This window comes from Ailuropoda melanoleuca, chromosome 1 (genome assembly GCF_002007445.2).
Source record: "Ailuropoda melanoleuca isolate Jingjing chromosome 1, ASM200744v2, whole genome shotgun sequence".
NCBI lineage: Eukaryota > Metazoa > Chordata > Mammalia > Carnivora > Ursidae > Ailuropoda > Ailuropoda melanoleuca.
The window spans coordinates 169315887-169341861 of NC_048218.1; the positions used below are offsets into that span (position 1 = coordinate 169315887).

Here is a 25975-nt window from a genome sequence, read left to right on the forward strand (position 1 = left end):
TGGTTAAAAAAACCTTTAATAATCTACCTAACCAACTCTGGAGTCTATTAAACACACCACGGGATGCGGAGTTCTTACAAAATCACTCTGGGACAAACTAGTATCTTTGACAGTTGTTTTTGCTTTTCAGTTTCTTCAAAATCATTCATCTCAGCACCCAAAACTGCTTTACTCCTAAGGTAAAACTCAAAATTAAAAAAAGAACACCCCACAAAACCCTAAAAACCCTAACAGCTAATGCTAGACCCTTTAGAGGACATGGTAGTTACTATACACGGCCAATGTTCACTAGGGCTATGAAAGAGCTTTGGGTTTCCTCCTTCCCTCCAGACTGTTTACACTTTCGTGGATGGGAAAGAGCTAACCATACTGAATACTGGTGCTAAGCTATTCTAAATGCAAATATAAAACTTAAAAGCACACATTGGTGTTGATGAGTAAATGTCATCCTCACAGTAATTTATCCAGAGGATGTATCATTACCTTCACTTTATAGATGAGCAAGGACACAGGTTAAATAATATGTCCTGATCACACAGCTCCTAAGTGGTAGAAAGAGGATTCAAATCCAGACAGTCTGAGTCTATAGCCCATTTCCTAATGGCTAAACTGCTCTGAAAGCTGAACTTGAAAACCAATTGTTTTAAATATCGATAGAAACAGGGGCAGTGAGAGGTGATAGGGTCACAGGCAGGTGGTAGAAGAGGCAGGGGCCTGGCATAATAATCCAGTTAGGGGGTGGCTGGAAGGGGCTAGAGAGCCTGCAGCCCCCCCAGGCCTTCATTATATAGGGAGGTGCCTGACTTATATAGTTTTAGTACAGGGCTGAGCCTTGACTAGAATGGAGGTCATAACTTCAGTATTCTTTACATTTACACCATGCACCATGCTTCTTTGTAGAAGCATATTATAAGCTCCTTTGGAAAACAGTCAATATGGTCAACTCTAACAGCAATACGGGATAAAAAGCTACCTTTAGAAATTCCCAACTTAAGCAGGGAATAGTCTACTTTTGGCCACTATAGACTTTGTTTCATTGTTTATTATAAAAAGGAGCAGTAGTAGTAGAGGATAAGGATGGGCTGCCCCAGGGAAAAGGTTTCCACTGCAAGACCTTGCCTACCTGCCACATCAAATTGGACTAGAGACTGCCGACCACACTGGATGTCCAGAACCAGGTGGAACATGTTCTATATCACAGCTCAGATGCATTACGGAATTAGTGGCTTGTAGACTCTGGAGTGAAAATGGTTAGAGTCAGGGTCACATTTATCACCATGGCAAGTGTAAACCTTGTGGAAACCAATTATGGGGCAGCAGAAATTTGGAATGGGAAGTCAGACTGCAGAGAGGAATGCCAGTTCCTAATTTAGCAGTACACAGTTTTAGTTAACAGGAGACCCAGCTACACTTTGTTCCCTGCCTGTGGCTATTTCTGAAACTCTTAGACTCACAACAACTTAGACTCTTTTACTGATACCTTCAATGAGCGAAAAGAATTTTCCCAGTCCCCAGTACTTTCTGTAGGGCTGATTAAATTTCCTCTGCAACTATCTTTTTATCCTTGAACTTATAATGTGTAAGTTTAAAAATAGTCAATCTAAATAGGCACCATGACAATGACACTAGGATTTATCTCTCCCTCTTTCCCTCTCTCTCTCACACATACACACATAGGAAAAATACGGCAGGTGCTTAACAGATATTGTTGAAAAAATGAATAATAATTATCTTGACAGTACAATTTAAAAAGGCTTTTCATTTCATGTGTATTATCAGTGCTTCAATACAGAACATTTTGTAATGATTAGTGACATGTGGATACCAATGGTTTTTTCAAACACTGAGTGCCAATATTTTCTGGTAAATACTGACTTTCACAAAACAGAATAACCAAACATAACACAATTTCAGGAGATGGTGATATCATCAGCATAATTCACCTCAATTACAAAAATGGCAACATTTAAAATCATGCACATTATTTCACCATTTCATAAAACTTCTTTTTAAACTTACACAAACTTTCACAGAGTAAAAAGTTTCCTCAAAAACCTCATGATAACATTACACTAAAAAATTCACTCTGGAAATGTAGGGAGTTATTTTTCAAATTTTGGCTTTAAAATTTTCTTTTTCAATCTGTCAAAAAATAGAGTTGAGGAGTGTGTTGAGAGAGGTGGAGGAAAAAAGGAGCTTCCAGTCGATGAATTCAGTACGTCCAAAAATACCTCAGTAATGGAGAGAAAAAAACTTCAAGAGCAAGAATGCATTATAAATAGAAGTCTTTCAGCAAGATGAACAGGTGAGCATTTCGCATCAATTGCACCCACAGGAAAGAGGTCTTGAAGAATGCTTGTTTATAGAATCTTCTGTAAGATAGAGTTGGCTACATCCAATGATTCGTCTTTTACCAGAACAATGTCGTAAAAGTCCATGTACTTTTCTAAAAGCTCATCTACCTACAACAGAAACAACAAAAAAATTAAATGGATACGCAGGAAGGAGAAGCAAACAGCTTCAGTGTGAATCTCTGTTAGGTTCAATCTTTTGGGCAAAATGTAGCAAATTAAATTTACTTTCATAAACCTTTGAAATGAAGAAATACTTTCAAACTTTGAAGACTCATGGACATAGAAATTATCCCACATGATGGCTTTACTTCCGAAATAATTTCTTTCTAGTCCAGTGGTTCTCAACTGGGGAGACTATGCCCAAGCAACACCTGGCAACACTGGGGACATTTCTGACTCTCATGACTAGGGAGTGCTACAGGTTTTTAGGGGGAGAGACCAGAGGAGCCACCCCAATACCGATGGCACACATATGTATCCCAACTCCCTTAACCACACCACAGTATAGGGATAAAGAGCAATCAAAATGTCTCTAACTACTTTCTCACACGTTTATAGTAACAACTGCCCATTAAGTTCCATCCTCATTTTTCTTACAAAAAAATTAAATGACAGATCTATATACTTACTCTATCATTTAGATATCCAATTTTCAGGATGTGTTCAATGTTGGCCACTCCATCTGCCATTCTTGTGTCCCCTTGGGAATCTCCCAGAAGAATGATGTTGCTATTGTCTTTTAGTCGATTGAAATATTCTGTGTTCTTCAAGGCACCATCATGTTTGTTAAATACATGAATTAGTTCGCCTTTAAATCCTTTCAGCACTCCCTATAAAAATATAAATCCTTTGAAACAATAGGTTTCAAACTGCAAATTCTGTTTATTCTATTTTCACATTCATGATAGGTAAGAAGGGCTCTGAAAAGTTAATGATTTTCTAGAGACTACTTTAAATGTCAAACACAATGAGCTGAAAATCCAATTTTTACTTTTCATTTGTTTCCTAACTGGAGGTCCCATTTTCTATATATCACAATGTACTGTTTTGATTAGAAGAGTTTGTTCAAATAATGACAGTTCTAATTCACTTCTTTTTTTCCACCTATGGATACTGATCTTCACAGTTGCTGCATCAAATTACATTAAAAGAACTTTTCCTAATTTTAATGTTAGTCTGTAGCTTGGGAAACAAGTTTTAGAAAGGTATATTATTTTTAAAACATGAATATGTATGTAACACTGGGAGATGATGAGTCCTATAGTAGGCCTATTGAGTGACCTAATTTAATGAATATACATTCAATAAAAAACAACTGCATTTATATGATTAAAATATATTGATTTTAAAAGTAATTATGAAGAATGATCTGCTGTACTTACATTGTCATCAAAATCCATGAAGTTGGACACTACTGTGATGTTTGGGTGATAAACGCCAGCTTGGTGGATTACCTCCTCTAGTATATCACCAATACCAGCCGAAAATATGAACACAGGGATACCGTATTGTTGGAGCTTATCAAAGAAATTCTCATACCCTTCCCTGCAAGATGGAGGTAGGAACTGATTGTTAAAGAGCAAGATATATCTCCTTTTAACTTAGAAATGAAAAAACCAGGGGCGCCTGGGTGGCACAGCAGTTAAGCATCTGCCTTCGGCTCAGGGCATGATCCCGGCATTATGGGATCGAGCCCCACATCAGGCTCCTCTGCTATGAGCCTGCTTCTTCCTCTCCCACTCCCCCTGCTTGTGTTCCCTCTCTCACTGGCTGTCTCTATCTCTGTCAAATAAATAAATAAAATCTTTAAAAAAAAAAAAAAGAAATGAAAAAACCAAAACATTTCTACCTAATTCCATGGCTCATTCATGCCTTTTCAGAATACTGTCCAAGAGCATGGTTATCGATGTCTAAGACAACACTAGTACAAGTTTTTCAAACAACAGTTAATTAACTCTTTGCCTTCCTTTTAATAAATTCTAATAGTACAAATTAGATGCTTTTAGACTCAAATTAAATATGGATATAAGCCTACAGTTCACAATCTACACCATTTAACAGCAAATAGTTAACCGCATCTTGAAAAACCTCACCCTGGAAAACCCATTTAGGGTGAGCTGGAGCACCTCCTGCTGGTCATCCTGCTCAACTACTTCCTCGTAGAAAACCGGAGGGGGGGGCAGGAACTGAGGGGCATTCTCTTTACATCTGGCAATTCTCCCACCTAAGGTTTAACAGCTGTCAGACATGTTCTTATCTTATTAATCCAAGGTTCTTCCCTTTTTGTTCTTCCTGGGCTACAAGTTAAGCTGCCTACAAAGGAATGAAATACTTAAACTACCTGTCCTCACACTCTTTCTGACATTTAATGCTTTCCTCCTTAGAGGTATATCACTTTAAAATGTAGCATCATCAAGAAAAAAGAAAAGAAAAGAAAAGAAATGGCATCATCTTATTTACCTAATGAGTTCAAAATTGTTAGAGGTGGTAAACCATACTGAAAAGAAGCTTAAAAATTTTTATCTTATCATTCATGTATTATAAGTATTTTTATTATTTGCTTTCCTAGAGATAGTTTTCAAGCAAGTTTGAGAATTCAGAAAGTAGATTCATGTAACTTTATAAACTTTGAGCAAGAATTTTTTTTAACTTGATTTATAAACATTCCTTTTATATTTCATGTCTTTTCAGAAGTATTCTCTTAAAAATTTAAAAATGGTCCTGGTTTCATAAATTTCTAAGTTAGTCCTGAATTTTTTTTAAAGTATTATTTAAGTATTCTCTACACCCAACATGGGGCTCGAACATGACCCTGAGATCAAGAGTCACATGCTCTTCCGATTGAGCTGAGCAAGCCGGGCTCCCCTACTCTTGAAATTTTTAAGGTGGAGAAAGGAAATGTACATTAGAACTTAAATCTCAGGGTGTGTGGGTGGCTCAGTCGGTTGAGCTTCTGACTCGAGATCTCAGCTCAGGTCAAGATAGTGAGTTCAAGCCCCAAGTTGGGCTCCATGCTGGGTGTGGCGCCTACCTAAAAAAAAAGAAAAAGAAAGAAAGAAAGAACAAACTTAAATCTCACAAGGCTCTATTCCCTATACCAAGATCTAACATGTCATTCTAAATTCCTTACCTCACCCTATTCCGTGATAGCTGGCATATTTTGGCTCGGTCTTTATATGCATATAGTTATAGATTATTTTAATAAAAACACACACTTGAATAGAGATATAAGTCTGTAGACAATTAACAGCAAAAACACCGAAGAAACTTACTTGAGCATAACATCAGATTCTGCCACAATTTCTTTAAGTTTAGCTTTTGGTAAAGCTTGTTCAACAAGCAAACCATGTGATTTAGTATACCTGGAGTTTATGATCAAAGGAAAAGAATATCAATTAAAGCAAATTAAAACTATCATCTTCATTAAAAAACATTCTTCAGTAATAGATAATGCAGTATTTCATTCATCATAATTTGGACTTAAATTTTAGAAATTTAAGTTCATCACTAATGAATGTATATCCTAATGTCTCAAAATGTAATAGAACATGTTCTTACATGCATTGTCCAGTTCTCTCCCAAGCCTCCTAGTTTAAATGTGTTAATAAGATAATGAAAGGATACTATGCGTAAACCTTTCCTCAGGTAAGACCTGAATCCAACCTCGGGAGGCATAATTACTTCTTTGATTACAAGAAGAATTACAGCAAAGCCATTTGTTTCACCTGCGTGTAGTCTAAATTGTCACGAAACACCTAAGTACTGAAGGTGCTACCTAGTGTGCGAGAGAGAAAATCCTTGTTATGATGCTTTATGATTAATCAAAGTGCCTATAATCACCACATCGCAGTCACAGACCTTTAGAACCTCTCTACCTGATATGCAGAAGTCCTGTGACCCTTCTAAGTGACCCTCCACTCTAGATCAGCTCCCATCATGTTAGTGAGCTCGTTCTGTCAGGGAAGCTTATATTATTGCTAGAAAATTCTAATTACTAGACTGTCCTCTCCTTCATCACGCTGAAATCAATCTTCTTAAAACTTCCTAGTCTGACTCCAGTTCTGCTTCCACAGGTATGTGGCCCAGGTCCAACTTTTCAACATTTCGTACATAAACATTAATTAAATGTGCAAGCTATTCAGGTTAGGTCATAGGATAATGAAGATAAATAACATCACTCCTGGTCTCTTAAGATTCCAAAACCACAGTTGCTGCTTCTCAAATCACAGCTTTCTCTATTCTGTGAAATGTTCCCCAAATGGGATGGCTCCAGTTCCTGTGATTTTCTTAGTGGCCTCCTCTGGCACACTCTATGCTTGTCAACTTTCTCTTAATAGACTCAACACAATGCTCTCAGTGTGGTTTGTTCGGAAGGCTGTATTTCCATTAATGCAACCAACACCAGGGGTCCATTTCTCAGCAACATGTCAACCTGCTGGCTCCAGCTCAGTTCAGAGGCAATTTAAACCCCAATTCTTTTTCTTTACACATTCAGCCACATTTTGTCCATATACTTTAAAAAAATCCTTGTTTTTAATTTAAGGCTTGAGCGCACGATTCTAAATTTATCCTCGCTGACCTTCATCTTAAAAAAACAGAATAAAACAAATTCTAGACTGTTAGAGTAATTAGAAAATTATAGTTCATTCTGTTGTATTTAATCACTGCTCTAACTCACTGGATAGTTTATGAATCTATTATATTCAGTACAGGGGGAAAATAAGCCATTAGTTATAACTGCAATGTTATTTTATTATATTTTTAACCCTCCCATTGCCTGATACACACTTACCATTCTACCATATAGGGGTACTTCTCTTCCATGGTAAGACCAGGGTCAATTTCAATGGCATAATATTTTTCCTTTAGTTGCAGTAACTAGAAATAAATGAATAACTTAATCATGAGGATGACAGAGGTTTCATCAAGCTGCTGAGTTTTAAAGAAAGCAAAATGATATAAACAAATGGTTTCCATAAACTGCTGTTAAAGATTAAATCATGAGCACCTGGCTAATGCATGTATCAACTGAAGAGATCTTTGTTGATCTAGTTTGTATGTAACAAAGTACTTTCAGGTCAGCAATTCTGTGAAACTGACTAATAATCAAATTATTACTACAAAAACCCCTTTCGTTCTCATATTAAAAAAAGTATTAATTTTGGTTCATCTTTGGGGTCCTATGTTGTTAACACAGACACGGATAGACACATACTCAAGGAAAGCAGAGAACTGAGGCAATTTCCTGGTCAATTTAAAGGAGCAAAACCTACACAAAACCAAAGTACTTTTGTTCTAATGTACAGCTAATGTAAGAACAACAGAATATTTTAATAATCAATTAAAAGTTTTTATGTAAATTTTGTTGTTTTTGTTAAAAAGTTAATTTTTTCTTTAAAATAATGCTGAGAGTGTATAACCCACACAAGAAAACTAACATTCAGTGTTTACTATGTCCTAAGTATGGTTAGAAGTACTTTATATCCACTGTTTGTGTGAATGAACCTGAAGAAATTCTCAGGCAAAAAGAAGTCTTTGAGTAACTCTGGATTACTGTTAGTGTTTACCTTTTTTCGACATTCATCTGTAACCAGCTTACTGCTGTCAATGACATCTGAGGAGTGAAAGCAAACTAGCATTAAAAGAAATACTCTGATTGATGCTATCACTACGTTAAATAACTTACTACTTTTAAGTTTAAATGCCAAGTCCACTAGCATGATCATTGCAACTTTTGGCCTTAGTGCTATAATACACATGGCATTGCTAGAGAATCTAATGGTTTAAAATCTAAACTTTGGATCAAAAGCTTTCTTCCTACGTTTGGGAGTACTTCATTAGAAATTCTCCAAAGAATTACTGGGCCAGGCTTGCTGTCTTCTTCGTTAGTCTTTATTTAATTCTGTCCTATTTTTTAGTGTTGGGTGAGGGAAGAGGAGGAAATCCCCACGGAAAGTGTGTTTCTCAGAGTTGTTTTTCATTTTCCTGAAGGTATGCTATATGATTACAGGAGAGATTCTGAGAAAGTGCTGTAAGGCACGGCATGAGAATCACTTGGACTGCTTATTGAAAAAAAATTAAGAAATAAAGAACAACTGAGTAATTCTGAAAAAAAAAAAAAAGAATTACTGGGCCAAAGGGTATGATTTCTAGTGGTTTTAATATAAATTATCAAAATGAATTCTCAAATTCCACATGCACCTCCAGTAAACGAGGGGCCTTATATCACTGCTTCCTTCTCAGGTGGAAGAGTAAATTCTTATCTTTTAAAACTCACTGCCAAGTTTGGAAAATAAAAAAGGTGTATTATCCTACCAACACATTTTAACTGGATATTTATTTAATCACTCTTTTACTTAATTTATGTATCAACAAGAAAAAAAATTCAGTAATGTTCTTAGAAAACCGGAGTGGTTGATAAATGCTATTTCCTTAGGTCAGTCCAAAGTTTAAAATCCATGTAAATGTTTCTTGAATAAAAAATGAACAGATCACATTTGGAGAAAATTTTCAGAAGTCTTCATTCCTCTTGCAACCAAAACCACACTTGAAAATAGCCATTTATATAACATGGGAAAAAAACAAATCCTCAAAATCTAAGAAGAAAAAGGCAGGACTTCTCACTTTCAATGTCCAAAAAGAAGAAAAAAACCCCAGCCAATCTCATAGATCATACAGGTAAGAAAGGATCTTCAAATAAGAATTACTTTCATGAATTTGTTTACAAATGCCAGACTTACAATGACATGTTGGGCATCTTTTCCCTTCATAGGAAAATCTACTCAGTGTCATATCAAAGTCTGTTATTATCTGTAAAGAAAGTGGGAAAGGCATTATGGAACATACAGCCACTNTTATCTGCCCCGCCTTGGCCCCCATAGTTTATTCTCTCTTCATTCTGTTTTCTAATGCAGCTCTCTATTGGGAACAGCAGCCCTATCTCCTCCAACTGCAAATTCCTGTAATGATTAACCGGATTTTATTTGGTGGCCGGGCTATGGCACTGAAGCTAGCGCCTTGTGGTTAAGTCCTGGGAATCACCTTAACTACGCAGTGAAGTGTCCTAACATTGTCACCAAATAAAATCTGATTAATTGGTATAAAAATCTGCAGTTGCGGGGCACCTGGGTGGCACAGCAGTTAAGCGTCTGCCTTCGGCTCAGGGCGTGATCCCGGCGTTAGGGCATCGAGCCCCACATCAGGCTCCTCTGCTATGAGCCTGCTTCTTCCTCTCCCACTCCCCTGCTGTGTTCCCTCTCTCACTGGCTGTCTCTATCTCTGTAGAATAAATAAATAAAATCTTAAAAAAAAAAAATCTGCAGTTGCAGGTGACTGGGCTACTGTTCTTGATAGAGATAAAATGTTGCACAATTTCAACCCACCTGGTCAATGTACAAAAATGCAGTGGAGGCAATTAAACTGTATGAAGCTCTCAATTAAAAAGAAGGACATCCTGTCATAAAATACAACATGGATGAACCTTGAGGGTACATTATGCTAAGTGAAATAAGCCACTTAGAGATGGACAAATTTTGCATGAGTCCACTTATGTGAGGTATTTAAATTGGTCAAACTCATAGAAGTGGAAAATAGAATGGTGGTGGTCAGTGCCTGGGGGTGGGTGAGGAAGGAAATGCGGGGTTGCTCCTCTATGGGTATAGAGTTTCAGTCATGAAGGATGAGGAAATTCTAGAGATCTGCTGTATAACAATTCACACAGAGTTAACAACACTGTACTGTACACTTAAACATTTATTAAGAGAACAGATTTCATATTACATGTTTTTTACCATAATAAAAAACATATCCCCAGTGTGGGGCTTGAACTTATGACCCTGACATTAACACCTGAGCTGAGATCAAAAGTTGGATGCTCAACTGACTGAGCCACCCAGGTGTCCCAAATTTGAATATTACTCTTAAAATGGCTTAATACTTATGCACAGCATTAGTTAGCTTAGAACTTAGTATTACTCAGCTTTCGGCAAAACATGAGATGAGTCGGCCTGAACATTAAAAATAAAGATTTAATAATAAAGACTTCTTGATAATTATTCACCTGAAGTTTGGGAGCTCCTCCCTTAATAAGACCACAGATAATTTCTTCTACTCTTGCAGGGTTCTTGATTCGAACTGAACTTCTCTGGAATTCAGGCATCTAAAAAATAAAAGGAAGTTAATTAACTATTTTTGAATTCCTCTTTCCCCAGTTTTTTTTTTTTTTTAAAGATTTTATTTATTTATTTGACAGAGACAGCCAGCGAGAAAGGGAACACAAGCAGGGGGAGAGGAAGAAGCAGGCTCCTAGCAGAGAAGCCTGATGTGGGGCTTGATCCCAGAACGCTGGGATCACGCCCTGAGCCAAAGGCAGACGCTTAATGACTGCGCCACCCAGGTGCCCCTCCCCAGGTTTTTTTTGATACCAAGCAAAAGCTTATATTATTTTAAGATGTAAAAATGTTGAGCCATTATTTAAAAAAAAACAAATCATCATATCAAATTACCATTTATACACATAAAATGTTTTGAAGCACATCAACAGCTTCCATCTCGAAGATTAAGACAAAATCATATTTGTAATATATTATCAGAAAGGGTAATTCTTCTAATTATAAAAATCATGCATGGTTACCACAGAAATAACAGAAAAAATATAAAAAAGAAAAAAAACATGGCTTGGAACTCTACCTGAAGATAAACAAATAAACATTTAAATTTATTTTCCATTATTTTCACTTCTATGATTACAAACATCCCTGTATATGCACATAGTTTATCTCATTCTGATATATTTTTTCATCTGGCTTTTTAAAATTAATATTTCATACAGTTATAAAAATGTTTTTAGCAGAATTCATTAATCAAAATAAAACCCTCAAGTAGAAAAGAATATCTGAACTTTGTGATAAAGAGTTTTCTTATAAGATCTTTCTGCTTAAGGGGCACCTGGGTGGCTCAGTTGGTCAAGCATCTGACTCTTGATTTCAGCTCAGGTCTTGAGTTCAGGTTGTGAGATCAAGCCCTGCACTGGGCTCCACAATGGGCATGGAGCCTACTTTAAAAAACAAAACAAAACCAATCAACAAACAAAAAAACTTTCTGCTTAAGATTTAGGTGATATTTATGTTTACATTTAAAAAAATCTTAGCAGAAAGGTAACAAATGTTACATGATTATTCCCCAGAAGTGTACCTTTGTGCAGGTTATTAAAATATATTTTAAATATATTTAACTTGAAAAGGTGCTTCAAGATCTTTGTTGCTTTATTGTACTATATCCCAAATAATTTCATTGTTCTTGGCATAAATTCTACAACAAATTTATATTGAGTTAAGACAACTACTAAAAAGTATGAGACCACCAGCATGAGACTCTTGATCTTGGGGTCATGAGTTCAAGACCCATGCTGGGCATGGAGCCTACTTAAAAACACACAAACAAACAAAAAAACCTATTAGAACACCTGGGTTTAGGCAGCTACCGGGCTGGTCTATTCAGGATTTAGTGTTGCTCAACAATTTAATGTTAAATATAGTTTCTTTCTTTTACCCTATCAGAGAATGAAACTGATCAGAGAAAAATGCACAGAACGGTGCTCTTAGAGCATGTGTACAAGAATACTGGGGGGAAGGAGATTAGAGGGTACGTAATAGCTCCACAGTATAAAAAGACAGTAAGTACCTCAAATCAAGGTTCTATACTGGTTTGTACCCAGTAACCTTTATTCACTTTATATGCTGTTATTCTGGGTATGTTACCACCAATATTAATATATTTCATGTGAACCACAGACATGATTATGGAAAATTCCCTAGACCTTATCGCTCTGCTCCTGGAGCATGTGACCAGTTGAGTATCTCAAGTCCTATGCTGTCTCTGCATAATAAACAAAAATTAGAAAATCAGAAAAAGGCTAAAATGTTTTCCTAAGACTGAACGATACATATGGAAGTGTATGGGAAAGAGAAATGTTAACATTAAAATTTTCTCCGTGAATGAAAGATGCTACAATACACTTAATTCTAAAAAGCCATATTTAAATAGCACAGGATAACCTGCAATGCAACTAACTTTCATACACTGATTCTTTTAACTTAACTGGACTTTAAAGGTGTCAACAGAATAATGGTTATCTAAATATTTATTTATTTTACAGCGATTTTTCAATGGATGAGAAAAGTAAATAGGCACTTATTCCTACATTCCTTTTCTTCATTCATTAATCCATTAATTTGCTTAACAAATATTTACCTGTATCTACTTTGTGTCAGACGCTAGATGCCAGGGATATGATGATTAGCAGTACTTACACCATTTTCCTGTTGAGTTTTGGAAACTGTTGCTGTTTTGGAATATCACTTCTGTAGCTCCCTTAGAAATACCTTAACTAGTAAGTTCATCTCCTAACAACTAAATGCTGCTCTTACCTCTGCCTTAACTGGCAGATGCATAGTAATCAGCATATGCTTAACTTAATAACTAACCCATTACTAAAAGCAACAGAAGATATGTGTCACTATTTTTTCACCAAGAAAATTAAATATTTTATTTCAGTGTGTCCATACTGACAAAGATGTCCTGCCTCATGCAAATCACATCCTACAATACTTTCAATTAAAAAAAAAAAAAAAGCACACCCAACACCCATATTTAAATAGGATAGGATAACCTCTCTCAGATAATGAACAGGAAAATAGTACCAAAGCTACTTCAAAGTAGGCTGGTTGCTGCTAGGTTAACAACCATTAGACTGGATTATAATATCACTAGGGCCTGAAAGACAACCAGAGGCTGGAGGCGTTGATATCCCTGCTTCTGTACAACAGCCATTCATTTTCAGTAACGAATACCCAAATAGCACCGGGGTGAAATCACAGCGATGAGAACAGATGAAAGAGCAGCAGAGAACACAACAGGAAAGAGGGCACAGGTGTAAGAAATTTAAAAACAATAATTATATTTGCTTTGGGTTATATGTTAATATACCGCCCCGGCCCCTTCCACGATACACATACAATGTCACCAAAGCATATCATAAATACTTGTCAGGAACTTGAGATACTAGGCATTTTACTCAAATATTTTAGAATGCAACCTAAGAAATACATTTTTTAAATACTACATGAAATATGTCAAAGAATGTCAGAATATCCGAATATTAAGAAGTATACTGCAGGAATATACATTCATCATACATCACATACTATTGTTACCTCCTCAAATCCCTTCCGTAATTCTTCTTGTACAAAACCACACATGTTTGGTAGCACTTAAAATAATGATACTTCAAGTCTGAAGGGCAAGTTATTTTGAACCGTCCGAAAACTTTTCAACTTGATTATGATATAATTTTATGGTAAAAAAAAAGGGGGGGGGGCTAAAAATGTCCATCACTTGCAAACAAAAGAAAACAAATTCATTTTATAAGGCATAAAATGCTGAAGGAGCAAAGTTTTCCTGACAAGAATCAGGGCATTTTGGTTGACTGGAGTCAAATCTGACCTAATGCTAAAGATGACTAACAAAAACCTAAAATTCATGTATTCTGGCTATAAAAGGCATTTGTACAGACAATCATTAGTCTACTTCCATAATCAAAAAGCAATGATTTCTAAAGAAGTTGATTTCAAAGTTATATAGTTTTATTCACAACTCTACAGCAATATTTGATTATTTGATACTATCTTGCAGATACACTGAGATAAGATATAACAGAGTATCTGCATGGTATAGTCACAAAATTGTCCTAATGATGTTTTATCTGTATTTCTCTGAAAATGGCCCACATAAAAATTAGTTTAAATGATTTAGGAATTTTGTCTGAAGTTCTCAGGGGAAATTTTTTTTTCCCCCAATGTTCATATTTGGTACAAGCAAAAGACTTCATTACTACATTGGTACAAAGGAGCGGGCCCTACAATTTTCATGCAACTACATAAAAAAGTATAGATCCAAAGCTCCCTATTCAGACTGGTATATTCAACTCACATACATGGATAATTCTATGATTTATTTGGAATATTAAGCATTATGAAAGTGTGGTGATAGCCAATTCCCCTTGCCTACCACATTTTTGGCCTGTCTCCACATTAAGGGAGTGTAGGCCAAATTCATTCATTCAACATATAGTCATTAAGTGTAAGGCAGCTCTGTAAGAGATAACTAAAGTTTTAGTAAGACAAACATCTTAAATTCAAGGTGCATGTTCTCTGACATGGATTGTAATACCGGAGTCCAAATAAGTAATACATTGCTTAGACATCAAGGTAAAATACAAGAGGAACATAAGGGACTGTGATTACCTCTGCTGGGGCCAAAAGAGGAACAGCCAACTGAACCAGGCTTTCAAAGAGAAGCTGGATTTGTATATGCTGAGATCATGAGGCAAAATGCAGGGTCTAATGTGAGAAAAAGACAAATAGCTCTGTCTAGAACTTTACTATATGTGGCGAAGAGAGAGAGCGAGCGAGAGGGAGGAAGAGAGAGAGAGTTTGTGTGTGTAAAGAATGAAAAGAGATTTGGAGCCAGATCATGAGAAGTTAAGAACAGCCTCCTTTAAGGAACTGCCAACTTAAAAGATTTATCAACATTTTTAGAAAAGCAAACCCCAAGGTAAAAATTGTGCTACTTAATGCAATGATAGTAAAAAAACCCAAAAAACAAAAACCACAAGTATGTACCATTTTTTGGTTGGTTTTCCTTCAACAGTCTCTTTATAGGTTGACTACAGTGCTATTTACTTCCAAAGAAGACACGTTAGAGAGTTCTGGGACCCAAGTAACAACAATTTATATGGTACGACATTCCTACATCACTTGTATTCGTTTTGGTTAAAAAAAATCAAGTCAAGCAAAAAAAGAAGTTTAGATTGACTTAATTTTACATATCAGAGACAAATTTCAATGCAACGGAAGCAACGGTCATGCCGATGTATTGGGCTGAACCAAATGAAACTGCCAATGCTGGGCTATTCAACATACAAAAAAAGCACAGCAATTTCATATGCTCCATCCTAACGGCAGTAACTACGCCGCTGGCAGTTTAATCAGCACTTTGAAGCAGGCTTCACCTCCTGTCTCACACTGGATGAGGACAGCTAAGCTGAACAAGAGGTTTATTAATTGTGACACAAAGCTGTTTGCATGCTCAGTCATGTTCTGGCTTACAGGCTCAAACGAAAAGAAAACTAGAAAGAAAGGGGAAGAAGATATACAAGAGAAAAGAAGAATGACAACAAAACAACAGAAAGAGAAGATATAAGGTGATCATGGGGCAGCTGTCCTCTTTAAAAGAGAGAGAAATTGTGATTTCTTAGGATTTTACCACTATGAATATGGAAAACGGATATAATTTTTTCCATATGTACAAATGCTACTTACAGAGTTAAAACACTCACTAACATCACATAGGAAATTAACATTTACTGAGTGCTTACTATGTGCTATTAGGCACTTTACATAATTTTCCATTAAATATGAATAAGAACATTTCATTCATAACCTGAATAAGGTCTGAAAATCCAATGTATGCTATGGTGACTATAGTTTATAACACTCTATTGTATAACTGAAATTGGCTAAGAGAGTGGAACTTAAATCTTCCGGACCTCCCACCTCCTCCCCCCCCCCCCCCCCCAAAAAAAAAAAAAAAAGGGTAAATATGTGAGGTGATGGATGTGTTAACTGGATGGGGAAGGTGATTCACAATGTATATCAAATCTCTAATTATCACACTGTACACTTTAAATATCTCGCAATTTTGTCAATTATATCTCAATGAAGCTGGAAAAAATATGAATAAAACAAGAGTTTGGTGGTTTCACACAATTTCTTAAAGGTGAGATTATTACCTTCATTCGAGGGTATCATAGCTCTTAAGGACTAAATTAACATCTGAAGCCGGTTTTGACTCAAGGCCTGTATTTTTCCTTCCTCATTCTAATACCTATAATGCAATGAGCTCTACTGTTATATAAGAAGTTTTTTATTTCTTTAAAGATTCGTCATTTTAATTCAGAAGCTTAAAACATCTCATGCTGTATAATTTAAGTGTGTTATTGCTGAGCAAGGAAAATTTAGCACAAGAAGGAATGGGATAACCACTATAATACACATTATATTTCAAGCAAAAAAATTTTTCTAAGGTAAGTTGAAATCCAATTCAACAAATATTTGAGGTTGTATTGTGTATCAAACACTGTGAAGAAAGACCTGCATAAAGTTACAGTCCCATAATTAATGATCTGGTTAGAGACAGAGGTAAAAGTGGTGAAGATTCACCATTAATAAATGGAACTGGAAATACTCAAATACCCACCATTTTCACATGTACAGCAGAATCCTGATTAGGCATTTCTTGGTTATCCAGTCTTCTGGATTTCCCCAGGTGATGTCACAGTAAAAGAGAGAGAAAAAAAAGTACACGTGACATACATATATTTCAGGCTGTTCCTGTAGGTTAATGACATAGTAAGGTGGTACTTTTGGTTTGACTTAAATACCAATTTCCTGAAGGCGCCTCTTCCTCTTTCCTAAGAAGCTCAGCAAAGATTTTCTCTATCTTACAAAGGCTGGAGTTAAAAATTTTGTATGAAAATTTGCAGCTCTCCCATAAGAACTTATATAGTGTTAATAAGATGTTAATAAAGAGTTAAAGTAAAGTTTATATTTGCAAGAAAATGCTTTATTATGAGAATATTTTATCAACATTTGCTCTACACATAAGGATGAAGTTTGTGGGAAAATTATGCATTACTATTACTGAATCAATGAAGGAAGATATGAATAGAACATAAGGAGAAGCATAATACATAAAAGTCAAGTTTATTCTTCAATTTTCCCATATTAAACTCTAATTTTGTGAAATGAGGCAACTACTATCTGAGTTAGAGTCCTGGCCCAGAATAAGTACGTGATAGTGTTAACTAAATGATCATTTTATGGGTTTGGGTGGAATTTATACATATCAATTTGTTAAACTAAAAGAAGTAGTTTTTAAAACATCTCTCAATAAAATAAAATACCTCATCATTATTCTATCTTTTGTTTTTTCATTTTTGCAGCATCAATCTTAGGAAAAATTACTTACTTTTGTTCCTCAATGACTTTACTTTTATTTTACGCTAGGTACGTAAAATTTTTTTTAACAAAAGCAGTATTTAAAAAGGGCAACTTGGGGCACCTGGGTGGCTCAGTCGTTAAGCGTCTGCCTTAAGCGTCTGCCTTCGGCCCAGGGCGTGATCCCAGGGTCCTGGAATCGAGCCCCGCGTTGGGCTCCCTGCTCCACTGGGAAGCCTGCTTCTTCCTCTCCCACTCCCCCTGCTTGTGTTCCCTTTCTCGCTGGCTGTCTCTCTCTCTGATAAATAAATAAATAAACAAATAGGGGAACTTTATTGAAAGGGACAAAAATCTGACTTTTTCTTAAAAGTTGGACATTACAGGGGTGCTGGGTGGCACAGTCAATTAAGCGACTGACTCTTGGTTTCGGCTCAGGTCAGGATCTCAAAGTTGTGAGATCGAACCCCTCAATAGGCTCTGTGCTCAGTGTGGAGTCTGCTTAACGCTCTCCCTGCCCCTCTCCCTGCTTTCTCTCTCTCTAAAATAAATAATCTTAAAAAAAGTTGGACATTATATCTGTGTTCTTTATAATTAAAATGTATTGTAGCAGATATGTAAAATTTCTCAATTCTAAAATTCATTCCTTCCCCTTCCATTTTAAATGCATAAAATTGGGAAATATCTTATAAAAAGGTATTCCCCCCCTCAGGAAAGCTGTTAGTAAATTAATGGTCTTATAATTGATGGCATTTTCGAGCTGAATAAACAGTATTTCCAAATAGTAAGATACCTCCAATTTTTCACATCCAAAAAATAATACAGTATCTGCAGAAGTATCTATTTACCTATCTATTCACTCTATATAACTCATAAACACTTTGATCACTACCCCCAAAATATAATTGTAATGGTAGTTTGGGGGTTAGTAGTCTTTAGATGATTGTAGTCAAATTGAAGTAACCCTTCCTTTCTGGTCAATCCTTAATCTTAAACAAAGAAGATGCCATAGAAGTTGCCTGCAAATCTCTTTCTTCATTTATAGAAACCAAAGCAAACAATATGTTTATGGTTTTCCTTTGATGTTTAATATCTGAACAGGGGTCTGTATTTCTCAGAAAGCACTACTTTAAGTAAGACCATTTTATTAGCTTGAAAAAGAGGAAGGAGAATGTGGAAAAGTACCGTAGAATTTACAAGACATTTGAAAAGCCCAAAGGAACACAGAATTCAAGCAGTGCAGAATACTTTTAATATCTGGGAATCTCAGATCTCATCACACAGAGCCAGGCCGCCCAATTCCTGTTCCCACCACCACCAAGTTTGGCTCACTTATGTTTAGTAAAAAAAAGATAAGAGGGGAAAAAAAGCCAGTGTCAGTAAGTAAAAAAGTTAATTGTCTTTCTCATGGCCTCTACATATTTTATTTAAACAAAACACAAACAAAAACAAAGAGTCATCAGAAATTTGATAATGGCCAATTTTAGGACACTATTTTTGATAGGTAAACCTACTAGTTCATGGATACTATGCAAATTTCAACTGAAGGTCCTTCATTCTTCCCAATCCTCACTGGCAATCTAACCAGAATGTATCCTTGTTCGGAGATAATATCACATGAAGTGATACTGTTGTCCTAATGCAAAAATCACTCCATTGTCTCTATCTTTACAAAAGTGTCAAGACTAAGGCATAAATGTCAGCATTCTGGCACTATCCTAAGGAAGACACTGAAAATTAGGGCAGGGTATTTTTAAACGAATCGGCTTGTAAACCTATACTTGGTATATAATGTTCTGGCTCGCTTTGCCAGCAGTCATCTGTTGCAGATGCTTCAAGAGAAGAGCTGTTGGAAAAAACACATCAAGTGTAGAAGACACGTTCAAAAATAGAAAATACTAGCCTGGAAGTATGAACCCTCTTCGTAGGAAGTTCTGAAGTTTTAAAGTCTTTGGAATTTTTAATATCAACTGGAAAGTGTGGAAATTGGAAAATAATTACTCCGTGTGCTTGTGCTTTCTCTATGAGGTTAAGGTCTCTGCTCTAACGGTGTTCATTACACAGAATATGTAGGACAAAGCTAAAGACTGAAGCAAGAGGTAAGAACTTCCCTGGAATAGCACAAACTTGATAACTGAAAAGTTTTAGCGATCGTGATACTTCCTTCTGAGATCATTAACTTTACCTTGGAAAGACAGTGACAAATCAATGACTGAAATGTCTACGTCTACATGAAAAAAAATTTTACTTGCCTTTATACAAGTTTTAAAGTATCTGAATGCAAATTGAGTATTTTTAAGTCCCACTTGACTCTGTCTTATGGGAAAGAGAAAAAGATTGAGTTCATCAATATCACTGGCTTAAAAAGTTGTGAGTCTGCTTCAGTTGTGATACTTGCAGAAACATTTATGTGACACAACAATAAGGTAATGAAATTTTGAATGGTAAACTGTGTACTACTTACATAAGAAAAGGCATGTATTACTACAATATGGACAGGGTATCAGCAACAGTACTAAACTTCCAAATGAATCCACTTTTGTTGCACTTTTCCACCAACCTGTATTTCTTGTCCTAAGCTTACTTATGTTTTTAATAATGACACTTTCTTATGGTGATTAGCACAAGAAAAATCAAACATAAGTTTGTTATTTTGATAGCATTGTACATCAGTTTTTTGGAGCATTTAAATAATTCTCCCTAATTAGATTTGCAAGGCAGCAGTGAAAAAATATATACAAACTGGAAAGTGAAACGTTCTCGATACAGACATGAGATGAAAATGAAACTGAATATTCTCAAGTCTTTCCTGAGCCTGTTGGGGGAAAGAGAAAACAAATGAGGTGGGAAGGGAAGAGAAGGAGATAGAAGAGAGGAAAAACAGATTTCAAAGGCTAGTTATTTAAAAACTGGCAATTTATACTAATTTTCTTAAATAGTAAAACTTGGCTTCTCAGAATTTTATGGATACTTAAGAAAATACATAATTTCAGAGCTTAGAATTTATTCATATATCCTCCCACCCCCAGGGCCCTAATATACAATAGCATTTTTCAAGCTGAGTAAACCAAGGCACATGGAAATTAAGTAATTTATACTGATTACCCTTAGCGCACTCTGAGTTCTGTCCTTCAGTTTGTCCTAGAACAACAGCATAGGTAGTAAGCAATATCCAGAGATGCAGGGGCTTGGATATAGACTGCCAATAAAAACCAAGTAAACTGCTTTAAGAAATGGTCTGCTGCATTATCTAATTCTCCTGATTAAAAAAAAAAAAACCTATAAAAATAAGGTAAATTCAATTATTTAAAACCAAGTCAGCCCCAACATTCTAGGATTTTATAGTAATATATGTTTGAACCTTAATTTTAAATATACATTTTGTTATAAGCCTCAGAGACTGTAATCCAGCTTTTATCAATTCATAAAACATACCAGTATAATCCTATTCCATAATATCTTAGCTAAAACTCACAAGCACAGAATAAAAATTCATTATCTTTATCACTAGGTGTAATATATGGTTCCTAGACCTAGGGACACAAAGCATGTGGCAATCAGCAAAACTGAGTCACGGAGCAACTAAATGAACAACAAAATTGGATCTTACAGTGCTATTTTTTCCCTTTGAAAAGAGATTTCTGAGGATACATTGCTTTTTCTCAACATTTGCATGTGAAACAAGAAGTTCTTAAAATTAGATGCTTTAAATTGTAATTTCGGAGACCCAAGACACTGCAGAGTTTTACATATTCCAATCTTTGCAAACTGTGAAGTTTTACATTATACTGCTTTATTCTATTTTTATTTCCTTAATCTGTATTTTTAAATGCCTACAATTTCAACAAGATACTGAACCAAATAAGAGTCAGATAAAGTTAAGCCAAAGAAACTTATTTGTTTACATGAACTGTACACACTTACCCTGAAGGTAACCGGACAAGCTACACCAGCGAAAGAAAATTCTTCCTGTCTGAGAAGTACTAATATAGCACAAGGTGCAACCGAGGGCGGTTCCAAAAGCCTTGGCTAAGCTCTATGCAAAAATGGTCTTGTGACGCATTACTACACAGTGCTTTATTATGCTCTGGGTGACACTTGCTAGCTCTGAGCTAGTCACCAGCCAGTCTACAGAAAATGATCAACTGAATAATGTGACAGTTAAGAGAAGGTGTGTCTGTACTATTATAGCTGGCAACTTGCTCTGCGAAGAAAAACGGAACCTCCATATTAACACTTAAAAACATTCCCTTCCTCATCCTGTTTTTTGGCTGTCAGAGTAGTTGTTGTATGTGCATTTTTCTGTATGAATATTATATTTCAATACAAAGTAAAAAAAGAAGTAGGTCATGGTTGCCAGGGGCTGGGGGAGAGGAGAATGGGGAGCCACTGCTCAATGGGTACAAAGTTTCACTTTGAAAAATAAAGAGCTCTGGAGATGGATGGTGGTGATGGTTGCAAAATGTCAGTGTTTTCAAGGCCACCAAACCATATACTTAAAAATAGTTAAAATAGCAAATTCTATGTTGTGTGTATTTTATTACAATTTTTAAAAGACTGCCTCATTTAAGACACATGAAAAAAGACATGATGCATGTACGTGTAGTCACTAGAATGTTAAGAGCCTTTATTGCAGGGCACTGGGATTTAAGTGATTTTTATGTTATTCTTTATTTTGTCTACACTGTAAATTTATTTGCTAAAAAAATCTGAACACAAACAATGAAAACTAATTTTTAAGGTTTAAAAATTGAAAAAAGTTACTTTCCTGTTGGAAATAAAAACAGTTAAACTGTTATGAAGAAAAATATTTTTAATTTCTAAAGAGAATCAGTCTTGCTTTTAACCGACTGCAATATGCTAATACCATGTGTCAGGACCTGACAGATAAGTTATGCTATAGGCCCTCTGGGAAGCTTTATCATTAGGAACACGAGGAAGCTACACTTACATAAATAAACTTTTCTATCTGCCTTCTCTCTTCTATGCTCAAGAGAAATCAAACCCACATAGCATTTCAGTAATCAAACTTTGTGAAGTAGCATGCTCTACTAAAAACACACAAAAAAAGGGGCGCCTGGGTGGCGCAGTCCTTAAGGGTCTGCCTTCGGCTCAGAGCGTGATCCCGGTGTTATGGGATCGAGCCCCACATCAGGCTCCTCCGCTATAAGCCTGCTTCTTCCTCTCCCAATCCCCCTGCTTGTGTTCCCTCTCTCGCTGGCTGTCTCTATCTCTGTCAAATAAATAAATAAAATCTTAAAAAAAAAATAAAAATGCAAAAAAAAGTTTAAATGATTTTTTAAAAGCCCACTAACAAATTGGCACTGCTATCTTATTTTAATTAGAAGATTCACAACAAAACATTTCTCTACGAGGAAAATCTTTTATACTCTACTAATGGAGGCTCAAGGGCTACAGGTGATCCTTTTTGAAAATACTTCTGTATTATGTATGAATATGATGACTTAACTGTCCTGTAATATATTAATATAGGTAGCAATGATCAGAATTTTAAAGATATCACTTATAAAGATGACTCAAGATAAGTCATTCTCAACAACAATGAAGGATGCTGGAGTCAGAGTTCTTTTTTGGAGGGCTATTTAGAAATATTATTAAAAGCTTCAGAAATATACATTCCCCTTGACACACAAATTTTATCCTAAGGATTTTAACCTAAGGAAATAAGGCAGTACACAAAGATTTAGTTGCAAAGATATATACCATAGACTTCTATAGACTTGTTTTTTTGTTTTTGTTTTTGTTTTTTTAAAGTAGACTCCACGCCCAGAGTGGAGCCCAACATGGAGCTCAAACACATGACCCTGAGATCAAGACCTGAGCTGAGATCAGATCAAGAGCGGGATGCTCAACCGACTGAGCCACCGAGGCGTCCCACAGCCTTGTTTTACAATACTGGGAAACTGTACAACTTTAATGCCCAGTATCTCTCATTAACATGAGAGAGGTGAATACATTGTGGTATACACATAAAATATAAGATTATACAGTTCCCCAAAATGATTATTATAAATAGCTAAAACTTATTGTATGTTTACTGTTAGGTGCTTCTAACACTTGACATACTTCATCTCATATAACACTCATAGCCCCAGAAGGTATGTGCTATCATTATCCTCATTTTTCAGGTGAAGAAAGTAAGGCAGTAGCTGAGAAGTGGCAGAAATGGATTCAAACTCAGGTCTCTCTGACTTCAGAATCCATGCCTGTAAATCATTGGACACTATGGCTCTTTGGGATCGATATTTACAGATATACTCAGGTGTACATAATCTATGATTGAGAGAAAAAAGTTATGAGAGTATCTACAGCAAGAATCAAATTTTTGGGCAAAATTCTTTATAAAAGCATAGTAAAGTCTAAAATAGAATATATAATACAGAATCAGATGGGCTCAAGGTGGCCATTTTTATAATCTGAGTTTTATAAAATGAGTTCCTTGGGAAACAAAAAATGGCTTGTTACAAATGTTACAGTAGTAGCATCAAGCACGTCCATAATTGGAAAAGAAAATTAAAAAAATAAAGTAAAACAACCGGAGCTAGTCAATATCATGAGTGGATTACTTGAAATAGTATTTCTATGGTGGAGACAGAACAAGGAATTCAGCCAATTGGCTCTAAAACCAAACAAAATACAGCATGAAAAGAAAGATGACCAGTATGTATGGAGGATGGCTTTGGCTCTGCTGGTGTTCTGCTCTGCCAGCCTAAGGAGAGAAGAGAGGAAATAGGATAACTGCTCCCTGCCTACGGGGAACTTTCCCCACAAGATCAATTCCACCCAGTGTGTATAAGTGCTTGGGGTGGGATGGGATGCCTGGTGAGCTGTCCCTCCAGAAGGAACTAACATTTTTCAAGCACTTTCTGACCCTGTCAGAATCCCAGAAGCACGCAATGGCCTTTTAGGCAGGCTGCCCTAAGATGGCTCAATTTTTAAAAAAAAAAAATTTTTTTAAAGATTTTTGTTTGAGAAAAAGAGAGCTACAGCAGTGGGGGAAAGGGGAGAGGGAGAGGGAGAATCAGAATCCCTGCTGAGGAGGGAGCTTGATGAGGGGCTGGATCCCAGGACCCTGGGATCATGACCTGAACCGAAGACACTTAAGCCACTGAGCCATTCTAGGTGCCCCAAGATGGCTCACTTTAGCATAAAGATTATTTTGAGTTAAAAGCAAGCAAGACCCAGCATATTTAGGAAAAGTTCCTTACCCCACCCTCCCACCCTCCACAACTGCCTTAAAAGAATTTAAACAAAGGACCTGCTCCAGGAAGAGAGCTATCCCCATAGATAACTACATTATGCTGTGAATTAGGTATAGTGCAGAGAAGAACCTAGCAAGGCCTCTTTGATCAAAGTCCTCTCTTTGTCCTACCATTTCCAAGTGACCTAACAAATATTTATTTACCAAACATTTACTCTTTTTCATTCTTTCTGAGGACTGCATTCCTTCCCTTTGAAGACTCAGACCGCTATAACCCCCTCTTCTTAGTTCAGAATGACATACACCTAATTTTGCCTGACAGTCTTTGGAATTTCTTTGTGGATTCCTCATATGTATGCTATTAAGCTTGATTTTTCTCCTGTTAATCTGTCTCACGTCAATTTGATTCTTATTCTAGCTAGAAGGACCCTGAGAGGACAGGATATTCTTATTCCCCAACAATATGTTCTATTTATTCAGTAAAGCCTTATGAGAAAGATAATATTTCGCCCCTTATTACTGGTAAGGAACCTAAGGTCTGGAGAAGTTACTTACTACTTAAGTGACTTTTTTTCTTATTATATCATGCTGTTTCTAGGCAATAATATACTCATTACTTACATGAGAGGGCTAGAAATGTCTGTGAATAAGAATAATGTTTTGAAACTGCCAAGAGAAAAGAACAAGGACACAAATACAAGCAAAGTACTGAGTAAAAGAAAATGAATTTTGTTTCAAATAGTTCTAAGATACTGTGTTCTGTTTTGTTTTTGAAAGGGAATATAAAGGATTTAGAAGCAAGAAGTTGTAAAGGGAGGCTTTTAAAGCAGCACAATGAACTGTGATCTCTGGACTCAATGACTGGCTCCTGTTGCCTGGGAGTTTCTTTACTCTTGGTCATAGAAACAGAAATCACTCATTAAGCTCTGAAAGGAAACACTACACCTACCACTGACAGGCCAAAGAGCAGAGAAGTTCTCATACAGGACTCAAATATTTTTCTCCCCTTATAACACTGTAACTGGCTGGCTTTATCAATGGAAAAAGAGATATCCATTTGTACTTCTGAGGAACGAGTTAGAACACTTTAGACACTGTCAATTATTCAATCAACCTGAAAAGCTAAAAATGATCACTTCATATCTTGCCATTAAAAAGTTTCTCAAAATTTTGAAATAATGAAAAAACAAAAAGCCCACAGAAAATCAAATCTATCAGTTTAAACTTTAGTAACTTATTGATTGATTCATTCATTTTGCCTTTAATCTGGGGGCAGGGAAGTAAAGAGAATAAAAGTACTACATTAATTAATAGTTGCATGTGAAAGAAATCACTTCATAATTCTA

General features: G+C 36.0%; 1 protein-coding gene across 7 annotated transcripts in view; it reads right to left on the reverse strand.

Moving 5' to 3' along the window:
- The window catches only part of NT5C3A (5'-nucleotidase, cytosolic IIIA), a 50003-nt gene continuing 24028 nt past the window's right edge, over positions 1 to 25975 (reverse strand). For 2 of the 7 annotated variants that reach the window (XM_034670206.1, XM_011228234.3), the window contains 9 exons: positions 16671 to 16725; positions 10414 to 10512; positions 9095 to 9164; positions 7922 to 7968; positions 7147 to 7232; positions 5627 to 5716; positions 3737 to 3899; positions 2984 to 3184; positions 1 to 2462 (listed from right to left, as the gene is read on the reverse strand). In XM_034670206.1, the coding sequence (XP_034526097.1) occupies positions 2361 to 2462; positions 2984 to 3184; positions 3737 to 3899; positions 5627 to 5716; positions 7147 to 7232; positions 7922 to 7968; positions 9095 to 9164; positions 10414 to 10512; positions 16671 to 16706 (894 nt within the window). In that variant the 5' untranslated portion in view covers positions 16707 to 16725 and the 3' untranslated portion in view covers positions 1 to 2360. Of the gene's footprint in view, positions 2463 to 2983; positions 3185 to 3736; positions 3900 to 5626; positions 5717 to 7146; positions 7233 to 7921; positions 7969 to 9094; positions 9165 to 10413; positions 10513 to 14656; positions 14753 to 16670; positions 16726 to 20512; positions 20607 to 21331; positions 21588 to 25975 lie in introns of those variants that run through there. The other 5 variants (XM_019802412.2, XM_011228233.3, XM_019802413.2 and 2 more) reach the window with 5 other exon arrangements.